The sequence below is a fragment of the Sturnira hondurensis genome, unplaced genomic scaffold, assembly GCF_014824575.4.
Source record: "Sturnira hondurensis isolate 20B ecotype Veracruz unplaced genomic scaffold, ASM1482457v3 Scaffold0013515, whole genome shotgun sequence".
NCBI classification, from domain to species: Eukaryota; Metazoa; Chordata; class Mammalia; order Chiroptera; family Phyllostomidae; genus Sturnira; species Sturnira hondurensis.
In genome coordinates this window covers 770,986-782,178 of record NW_028086146.1, presented here as the reverse complement: position 1 = coordinate 782,178, position 11,193 = coordinate 770,986, and the positions used below count along the sequence as shown (strand labels likewise).

At 38.7% G+C, this 11,193-nt stretch overlaps 1 protein-coding gene across 1 annotated transcript; it reads right to left on the bottom strand.

Moving 5' to 3' along the window:
* Positions 1-257: 257 nt before the first annotated feature.
* Positions 258-6,678, bottom strand: CUNH9orf57 (chromosome unknown C9orf57 homolog). Its single transcript, XM_037061783.1, has 3 exons — positions 6,666-6,678; positions 3,828-3,959; positions 258-382 (listed from the first exon to the last, which is right to left on the bottom strand). The coding sequence occupies exons 1-3, from the start codon at positions 6,676-6,678 to the stop codon at positions 258-260; spliced, it is 270 nt and encodes an 89-aa protein (XP_036917678.1).
* Between the last annotated feature and the right edge of the window lie 4,515 nt (positions 6,679-11,193).

The following is an 11,193-nucleotide window of genomic DNA, read 5'->3' as shown; positions in this document are numbered from 1 at the left end:
ATTAAGCAGAAAGAGGACCAGAGAGAGATGGTGTTGAAAAGGATGTTCCTGAGATGAGTTGGAATTGGTAGGGTTGAACTTGAAAACCCAAACTGGTCTCAGATCCGAACTCCTTACAACTGGCTTGTGAAAAAAAAAAAAAGGTCTGAGGCTTTTGCAGAGGGCTGGTGGATGGACGGCAGCCGCCACCTTTTGATGACCAGGTCAGGCTTTGAGATGGACTGATTAGTCAAGCAATTGGAATAAGAGCCACGGGCTTAGAGATTGCACAAAGGCCGGTAACAGCAGTGGACTGACTGCGCCTTGGCATGTGTCACCACTCTCCTGAAGCACTCCTTGCCGCTCTCTGTGCAGCCTTTAACGGAAAACCAGTGGATTCCGCCTGAGGGAAACAAAGAGGCAGAGGCTGAGAAATCCCTTGGGAGGCGCAGTCTGCCTGGCCTCAGACCACAGGTTCAAAACACTGCAAAGCAAAAGTCTAGGTTTATCAAGATACAATCATCTTGCCTTTAAGAACTCCCACCTGAAAGGATTCTAGTTGGGTACATTGCAATACAGAAACTTTGAAATTGTAAATCAAAATAGCTTTCCAACTCAGATAATAAAAGATATGCTATTGCCATTGACTATGTGAAATTTTCGAATTGTTAGCTATTTGGAAGCTTCCTAATGTCATCCCCTAGTTTAACGCAGGTGATGAATTATTCAAAGGGCTGAGATCCTTAAAAGGATCATTTAGATGTGTTTCTCAGAAATGAGGTGTGTCCTTGGCCTCACTTAATTTTGTCCCTGATTATAGAAGTAATGCATGTTCACTGTAGAAAATGTGAAAAATACACCAAAATGCAAAGTGGGTGACAGTAGTCTCCTGTAACCCCAGCATCCAAGCTTCAGCTGGGAGAACCCAGAACAATTCCCCCAAAGCAGCAAAATACACTTAGGCAAACAGCAGTTCTCAGCTATGAGTACTTTTGCTCCCCCAGCCCCAGGACAGCAGATACTGCCCAGAGACATTTTTGTTGTTTCAACATGGGAGCTATTACTGGCATGTAGTGGGCTGAGGCCAGTGATGGGCTAAAGAAACATCCTCTAATACACAAGACAGCCCAAATAACAAAGACTCATCCTGCCAGTATTAACAATATCCGAGGTGAGAAACCCTGTTGATAAAACTAGCAAAAGGGTAGATCCCAGTCCTACTTGTTTTACATCATTGTGACACAGTGACATTTCCAGGTTAGGGAAGTGCTCTTCCCACAATTCTGTGGTCATTCTAGGTCTCTGACCCACCAAGAACTACTGTCAATATTGTGCCCTACAAGCTTCTGTGCTCTCTCTTGTGCACAGAGACCTTTAGTACTTGTTCTGTCTGTCCACACTCAGGAGGAGAAGGGACAGGTGCTCCAAGGGGGCTTGGTGCCTTTCTGCTTCAAAGGAAGGGACCTGACTGGCGAAGGTGCAAGTCATAAGGAACTCGGGGCTTAGAGAGGGTAACTAGGTTAGACAAGTTGAACAAAACTCAAATAACTATAACCCCCCAATCCCAGCAGATATGAGCCCCAAATTCTATTCCTTTTTCCCAACTAACTTAAATCTCCTCTGATTTTTATTCTCCTCTTTAAATTCTGTACAGAAATTTAGAGGTTTGCTTTGTGGAGATTTTTATTCGTTTATTTTATTTTATTTATTTACTTTTTAGAGAGAGAGAGGAAGGGAGGGAGAAAGGGAGAGAAAGATCAATGTGTGGTTGCCTCTCATGTGGCCTCCACTGGGGGACTTGGCCTGCCACCCAGGCATGTGCCCTGACTGGGAATCGAACTGGCAATCCTTTGGTTTGCAGGCCGTGCTCAATCCACTGAGCTACACCAGCCAGGGCAACTTTTTAAAAAGATTTTATTTATTTATCTTTAGAGGGGAAGGGAAGGAGAGGAGGAGAGAAATATCAATGTATGGTTGCCTCTCGTGAATCCCCTGCTGGGAACTGGCCTGCAACAACCCAGGCATATGCCCTGACTGGGAATCGAACCACGATCGTTTGGTTTCAGGCCCGCACTCAATCCAGTGAGCTACACCAGCCAGGGCAGGGCAATTCTTAAGTGTATACTATACATACCTGTTTTGCAACTTTTTTTCTTCTCAACAATGTTTTAGAGTTTTCCCATGTTAACAAGGAGATCCAGTTCATTCTAAGTTCTGCCTAGCATTTCATAATGGGAATGTATCATAATTTTAAAAAAACATCTACAGACAAATATTAAAGTCATTTCCATTACTTTATCATTAAATATGAAGTTGCTCATGTTGATAACTTTGATACATGCTTCATTGTGTTGCATGTAGCTATTTCTCTGCAGTAGATACTAAGACATGGAATTGCTCTGTAGAAGGCTGTGCTCATTTAAAATTTTAATGAGCCCTGGCTGGTGTGGCTCAGTGGATTGAGCGCCAGCTTGTGAACCGAAAGATTGCTGGTCCAATCCCCAGTCAGGTCATATGCCTGGGTTACAGCCCAGGTCCCAGGTTGGGGGCATGCGAGAGGCAACCGATCAATGTATCTCTTGCACATTGATATTTCTCTTCCTCCCTACACCTCTCTCTAAAAGTAAATAAATAAAACCCTTAAAAATAAAGGGAAATTCTAATGAGATTGTCTAAAATGCTAAACCCATCTGAACTGTCACTGGAAATGTATGAAAGTTCCCATTTCCTCACACTCTCACTGCACCTCAACATTATAAAACCTTCATAATTTTTACCAATCTGATGAGTTAAAAATACACCATGTCTACAATTTGCATTTCTTTGATATTTATTGATGGGTTGAGCAGCTTTTTATGTTTTTAGGTGAGGTCATTTATATTTCCTCCTTTGAAAATTGCCTTACAATTCCTTTAACAAGTTTAATTTTTTTCAGATTGTCGGTCTACTTAAAAATTGTTTTTTGGAAGTTCTTTATTCCAGATAGATAGTGATATTTTTTTCTGTTACTTATATTTCAAATATTTTCATCCAGTTTATTCCTTATCTTTTGGATTTGCTATTCAGTTTAAAATTTAAAAAATACTGATATATTTAAATTTATCTATCATTTTGTTTACACTTCTTGCCTTTTGGACGTTAGGAGGCTTCCTCTTTTTCAAGCTTAAAATATGTTCTCCAATATTTTCTTCATTTGGATTTTTACATTTAGCTTTTTAATTTATGCAGACCAGGCTGGCTTTGGGGGCATGCAGCCTGTGCAGTTGCAAAGAGCTGTGCTTAGAAGGGCCGATGAATTATGCATTTATTTTTTGTGGGGATGTGAGTGATGTGGCTGAAGTAGTATATAGATTCACAGGGAACATGTGCTCAGAAGTCAAAGTACTTGCACTTGAATCTTGGCTCTGACATTCGTTAGTTTCTATTCCTCAAATTTCTCATGTTTAAAGTATGGGAATAGTTACAAGATCCAGCTCACATCATTGTTTTGTTTTGTTGGTGTAAAATTATTCAGGTAAAGCTCTTCATATAGGATGTGGAATGTAGTGAATACTCCATGAATATGCTCATTTTACATATGTTTCTTTTCTCTTATTTTTAGAGATTTTATTTATTTACTGCTAGAGAGAGGGGAAGGGGAGGAAAAAGAGAGGGAGAGAAACACGGGTGTGTGAGAGAAACATTGGTTGTTTGCCTCTCGCACCCAACTGCAGACCTGGCCCACAATCCAGGCATGTGCCCTGACAGGGAATTGAACCGCTGACCTCTCGGATCACGGGCCAGTCCTCAGTCCACTGAGCCACACCAGCCAGGGCACTAAGCTTTTTTTTTTAAGTGTCAATACTTACCTCTAGTGTAGACCTCTTTTATACAGTACTGACCAGGTTTTGTTCTGCAAGTTCCAAAGTCTAAAAGACACCCATGGAAGGGGAGTGAAAGGTTGCATGATCTGCAAGTCACACCTTCAATATCTCCAAGCACTGGAGAGAAAATAAATGGGGAAAATAGAGATGAAGACCAGAGAGAGAATAAAAGGGAAAAAGAGAAAGAGAGAGATCCAAAAATAAAGCAGTGATTTTCAACTTTCAAAAGTAAGCAATATTTAAAAAATTTGATTTCACATATGCTACATTCATGAATTGGAAGTAGTCTGAACTGGCACTAATGAGAAATGAGGCCAGGTGGTCTAAATAATTTGCTTAAAATGTATTCAGTTCCTTTGTGCCTAATTAAATCAAATCAAAGTTATTTAGCCAGAAAATTTGATTTCAGCTATATAGTCACTATTAGGCCCTCTTTTTTAACATCTAATGCAGCACATCACACATAGAGAATTCTCTGTGAATATTTATTGCTTGATTCATGTTTATGTATTGATAATCTTCAATACTTAAATTCAGTGGTTCAAAAATGTTATTTTTTATGTACAAATAGCCTAGAAACTTTTGAACTTGATCAACATGGATAAGAATGGAAGACATTATCTAGTTCTGTTTCCCAATTTGTGCATTAGGTTTACCTATGCAGTTAAAGTAAACACAGATTCCCAGAGGGTGCCCCCACCCTAAGTTAGAACTTACAGAAAGTGGGACTCCAGAATCTGTGTATTAGAAATGCAGAAAACATGCAATTTATTTATTTACTACTATTATTATTTTTATCCTTCCTTGAGGACATGCCTGTTGATTTTAGAAAGAGGGGAAAGGAGGGAAAGAAGAAGGGAGAGATACATCGACGTGAGAGAGAAATATCGACTGGTTGCTTCTTGCAGGCTCCCCTGACTGAGGACCAACCCTTCAACTCGGGCATGTGCCCGAACCAGGAATTGAATCTGTGACCATTCTATTTACCAGATAACACTATCACCAACTGGGCCATACTGGTCAGGGCAGAAAGGATGTTATTTAGATACAGATATCAGGACTGATGTTTGAGAGCCTCTGGTTCTATCCAATTCAGAAATGTCCATTATGATAAGTGCTGCACGGAGCCTTGGCTAGTGATGGAGAGTTCATCACTATTAAAAGGAGCTTAGATTATTAAAAGATTCTTCTGAGATTCAGCTAAAATGTGTCTTAATGTTCATAGTTCCTCCCTTTTAATATATGAGGGCCATTGCCTAGTCACTTCTGCTCGGTGATAACCCCAAAGAAGAGTTTATTAGACATTTCATACAATGTGTTTTCTATCTCCCTCCGTCACATTGGAGGTAAGAAGAGATTGCTTTCAGTAAAAAAAAATAGTCTGGCTGATGAAACTAATTAACGTCTCCTGAGTATTCTCCCCAGTTTCAGCCTCAACTGAAGACACTTTGGAAATTGCACATTGGTATTCTCTCTAAACATGACAGACTTTTAATCCATAATCAAGTATCAATCAGCAAATATCTTTAAGAACTAAACTTGTGCTGATTGATAATGCATTTACATGCATTAGTCCAATTATTCACTAATGAATCTTTCCAGGAGGCATTATACTTGTGCCCACATTTCGCAGAAAGGGAAACTTGGGCCTCAAGATTTCAAGCGGCTCGCTCAGAGATAGAGTTTCAAAAGCTGGCATCTGTTGGCCTCCCAAACCCCTGTTCTCAGTAACCACAGCAGGTCACTGGAGCTACCAGACCTTCTGAGGTCCCTGTCTGCTTTTTCTCCTTCTCAGATGGTTCTCCCTTCTTCTGACTCCACACCCAATATCCATACCCTTCTCCTGGCTCTCACATTTTTATACTATTTCTAAAGAAGATGCCTTAACTTTTAGGCCTCTTGCTGATTATAATTTTTCCCCAATACTTCTATGTTCTCAGATCCCATTTACTTCCTTTTAGCCTCTTATTGCCTTAAAATACATTGTTGTTTTTAACGCATGATATATTTTTGAGTTGACAGTTAAATTTAAAGCTTCAAATTAGTTTCTTTAGGGGATTAATTCTGAGGTATGCTATGCATATTATTATGTATGTCCTTACTCAGGCCTCTTTGTAAGCACCTTAATTACCTTGTTTGAGACACAGGCCACTTATGTTGTAATTTGCCTGTTTCCTAGATAATTTTCCCTCCTTTTGATTTATACTTTTCTTAATGACTTACCACCTAAGAGGCAGCATAAGACAAAAGCACTGCTGAAGACAATTCTTCTCATTCTTATGTTTCTAGGCAAAAAAGATGGAAGGAAAGATACGTCCCTCTGTTAAATCTTTCCTGGGAAAGTAAAAAAGATACACGTTTATGTTAGCTATTATGAAAAAGAGAAATGACTTGCCAAGTTTTATTTACTTCATTAATAAAATATAGAAATTTTATTCGGTGAGGGAGGAAAAATAAGGTACCTGTCTTTATCAAAACTTAATCATAAAACTTCTCATTCCAATGACAATTTAAGTTTAGGTGCCTTCTCATTATCAAATACCGTTGTCTCCCTTCTTTCCTTGAATAGTAATTGTTTGATGCAAAAATATGAAGTGAGACAGATATTTCGAGATTGATATACTTTAAAATTCCTTTTAATTATTTGCCAAAAGGCAAGTATTTGCTTATGCTTCTTTATAAACTAATGCTTTCATTGCAAATGATTACATTTATAAGGAAAAGTATTCTATGATAGTTAACAGTAGTTAATACTTATTAAAACGAAGAGAAAGACATTTTCAGATTGGTTAAAATGTAACATTTCGGTTATTCATGACGTACCTGTCTTTATCATGAGGTATTGTGGGAATTTTCTAGGTCCGAAGTTGTTTAAAGGAGAGCAACAAGTAAAATTCCTGATGTGATGAAGTTTGTTATAACTGAAACCAACAAGGCAAGTCTCTGATTGACCAGATTCTAAACGGTTTAAACAGTAAAACTTTCCCAAGTAAACAGGCAATTTTTTCATTGGAACACTGATCTACATGGAACTTGAGTGCCTTACTCATGAAATTAATATCATAGGCTAAGCCAATCAACAGTTAGACTGATTAACTGTAAATGAGGCTAAAGATTTCTATATTCACTATGCTACGGATTGATTAGTTCATATGTACATAGCCATGTGGGCATACTTTCTGTTCCTTGTATAAAGTACTCAGTCTTGATTATTAAAAATATATCTTTTTAAAATTAATTTATTTATTTTTAATTGTTTAAGTATAGTTTTCTGCCTTTTCCCCTCACCCCAGCCCTACTCCCCAGCCCTACTCCCCAGCCCTCTCCACCTCCCTCCCATTTCTACACCCCCTGCTTATTGTCCATGTGTCCTTTATAATTGTTCCTGCAAACCCTTCCCCTTTTCCCCTGAAATTCCCTCCCCTCTCCCCTCTGGTCACTGTCAGCCTGTTATCAATTTTGGTGTCTTTGATTATATTTTGTTTGTTTGTTTTGTTGATTAGGTTCCTGTTAAAAGTGAGATCATATGGTATGTGTTTCACCACCTGGCTTATTTTGCTTAGCATAATGCTTTCCAGTTCCATCCATGCTGTTACAAAGGGTAGTAGCTTCTTCTTTCATTAAAAATACATCTTTACAGCAGAACTTGGTACATTCAGAAAGCAATTTGATTTTTTAAAAGATTTTATTTACTTATTTTTTTAGAGAGAGGGGAAGGGAGGGAGAAAGAGAGGGAGAGAAACATCATTGTGTGGTTGCCTCCCATAAGCCCCACAATGGGAACCTGGCCTGCAACCCAGGCACGTGCCCTGATTGGGAACTGAACCAGAGACCCTTTGGTTCTCACGCTAGCACTCAGTCCACTGAGCCACACCAGCCAGGGTGCAATTTTATTTTCAAACATAGTGTTTATTTCTAAATTAATATATAGTTCCAAGTTACTGCATTTTTCTTGAAGTGAATTAAAATACTAAGAATATTAACATCTTTGAGTATGTTCCCCACAAAATCCAATGTCTTTCCAAATGTAACCACCTTGTCAATATGTTGGGTATTCTTTTTATTCTGTGCAATTTTTAAAATCCTCATCCAAAAATGTTTTTTCAATACTTTTGCAGGGGGAGAAAGAGAAAAAGCGAGACACACACACACACACACACACACATTAATACAAGAGAGCTACCTTGATTAGTTGCCTCTCTTACATACCCTATTGGGAATTGAACTTACAACATGGGCATGTGCCCTGACCTGGAATCTGTGGCCTTTTGTTCTATGAGATGATGCTCCCACCAAGTGAGCCACACTGGCCAGGGCTATTCTGTGCATTTTTATAATACATTTGTAACTTGGAAATATGCATAATATTGCTTTGTGTTTTATTTTTCTAAAAATACTATTATACTCTCATATTATATCCCTCCCTTGTTTAAAAATATGTTGAAAACCTATGTCAGTCTTTCACAGTAATTCGTTATTTTTCATTGCTATATAATGTTTTGGGTATAGACTATATCATTGTGGTTTTGATTTGCATTTCTTTGGTGATTGATTCTGTGGAGCACCTTTTCATGTACCTGTTGGCCATGTATGTATGCTTTGGGAAAATATGTATTCAGATCTTCTACCCATTTTTAAATCAGATTTGTATTGTTGTTGTTTTGCTATTGAGTTGCCTGGGTTCTTTTGGATATTAACTCTTTATTAGATATTTCATTTGCAAATATTTTCTCTCATCTGGTAGGCTGCTGATTTTTGTTGATGGTTCCTTTCATCACACAGAAGATTTTGGGTTTGATGTAGTCCCTGCTTATTTTTGCTTCTGTTGCTTGTGCTTTTGGTGTCAGATTAAAAAAAATATTGCCAAGACCTATGTCAAGGACCTTACTACCTGTTTCCTTCTAGCAATTTTATGGTTTCAGGTCCCACCTTTATGTTTTTTGTGTGTGGTGTAAAACTGTGGTCTGATTTCATTCCTTTGCATGTGACTCGAATTTTCCCAACACCGTTTATTGAGAAGACTGTCCTTTTCCCACTGTATGTTTTGGGCTTCTTTGCTGTAAATTAATTGGCCATATATGTGTGGATTTATTTCTTGACCCTCTATTCTCTTTCATTGATCTATATGCTGTTTTTATGCCAATACCATGCTGTTTTTAAATGACATTTAAATAACATTCTGGAAAAGGCAAAACTGTAATGGTTGCCAGGGGTTGAAAGGAATGGGACAGACTGACTACAGAAAGACAGCATGAGGACATTTTCAAGGATGATCAAACTGTCCTGTATCTTGTTTGTGGTAGTGGTTATAAGACTATGCATTTGTGAATTTCAGTGAATATAAATTTTAAAATAAATTTGAAATATTAATAAGAAAAAGTCTATGAATGCTGGCAGGGAGAGATACTGAGAGTTAAAAGAAACAGGAAGGTGAGATTGAAATTTATTATTTATATGGAAGGATCAGGGAAGGCCCTGAGGAAGTAACTTTAAGCTGAACTCTAGAGGATGGTGAAGAGTTGCCCAGAAGAGGGGTGGGGAAAATAGCTTCTAAGAAGTAGAATCAAGGGTGGGAGGTGGGAATGTGTGGGGGGAAATGGAGACAACTGTACTTGAACAACAATAAAGAAATAAATAAAAATGTTAAAAAAAGAGAAATACTTGCTTTTATAAGACAAGGAAGTACTTTGGTTCTCAACAACTGAGAGAAAACTAATGTGATTGCCGCCCAGAGCACCAGTGTAGGAGTGAGGAGAGAGGGGCAAGCCTGAATAGCATTATGGGCCATTTAAGGCTTTTGACTTCTATCCAAGAACAATGGAGTTTTTGCTAGTAATTAGGGATAGCGTGATTAAATTTATATTTTTACTTTGCAAATAGGGCTGCAGGTTGGGAACACTGGAGGTGGGGGAAAGTAGAAGTTGGAATATCTGCATTAAAAAAAACACCTTAAAAACAACCGTCTTGGCCCTGGCTGGTATTGCTCAGTTGGTTGGAGCATCATCCTGTAACTGAACAACTGTTACCAGCTCCATCCCTGGTGGCGCACTTATGGGAGGCAACAAAATTGATTTTTTGTCACACACTGATGTTTCTGTCTTTTTCTTGTAGGAACACAGTCCTTTTAAAGACTGAAATCCATACCCCTCTTCTGGGAAAAACTAGCATTTCTTTTAAATAATTTTTAAAATTATTTTTGATTTTGCTATTACAGTTGTACTGATTTTCCCCCTTGCTCCCTTCACCCAGTGCCCCCTACTCCTTCAAGCAATCTCTCTACCATTGTTCATGTCCATGAGTCATGCATAAGTTTTTTGACTACTCCAGTTCTTATACTGTACTTTACAGCCCCATGGCTATTCTGTAACTACCTATTTGTACTTTTTAATCCCCTCATCTCTTCACCCATTCTTCCCCTCCCCCTTTCCATCTAGCAACCATCTGGTAACTAACTTCTTTTCTCTTGCTGCTTTTAAGAGTCTCTCTTTATCTTTAATCCTACGATGAGACTTGAGGTGGGCTTCTTTGCATCCCTCATAATTGGGACTCTCTGTGCTTCCTGGACTTACATGTCTATTTCATTCACCAAACTATGGAAGTTTTCTTTCATTACTTTTTAAAATAGATTTCCAATTTCTTGCTCTTTTTCTTCTCCTTCTGGTACCCCTATGATGCAAATGTTGAAATGCTTGAAGTTGTCCCAGAGGCTGTTTATTCTATCCTCGTGTTTCTGGATTCTTTTTTCTTCTTGTTTTTCTGTGTGTGTTTTTTTTTTTTTTGCTTCCTTATGTTCCAAATCACTGATTTGATTCTTGGCTTTATCCACTCTACTGTTGTTTCCCTGTAAATTGTTCTTTATTTCAACGAGTGTGTTCTTCATTTCTGACTGGATCTTTTTTTATGCTGCTGAGTCCTCACTAAGTTCCTTGAGCATCCTTATAAACAGTATTTTGAACTCTGCATCTGCTAGATTGCTCATCTCCATTTTGTTTAGCTTTTTTCCTGGAGTTGTGATATGTCCTTTCATTTGGACTATGTTCCTTTGTCTCCTCATTCGGGCAGTCTCCCTGTGTTTGTTTCTATGTATTAGGTAGAGCTGCTTTGACTCCATGTCTTGGTAGAGTGGTCTAATGTAGTAGGTATCCTGGAGGGTCTAGCAGCATGGCCTGCACCATCACCCAAGCTTGGTACTTGAGGTGTGCTCTTTGTGTGGGCTGAGTACACCCTCCTCTTGTAGTTGAGCCTTGGTTGCTGTTGGCAGATCAAAGGGAGAGATTTACCACCCAGGCCAGTCAGCTGCATGGACTGACTGGTCATCAGCCTCCAATGTTCTCGGAGTATCAGCTGTGCA

Bases quoted from the DNA above. Each gene is read 5' to 3' on its own strand.
- CUNH9orf57 (XM_037061783.1), bottom strand. The intron at 383-3,827 runs GTAAGTATTGAC...TGTTTCCCTCAG, and splicing joins AAAAGAGGTCTACACTAGAG to GCGGAATCCACTGGTTTTCC.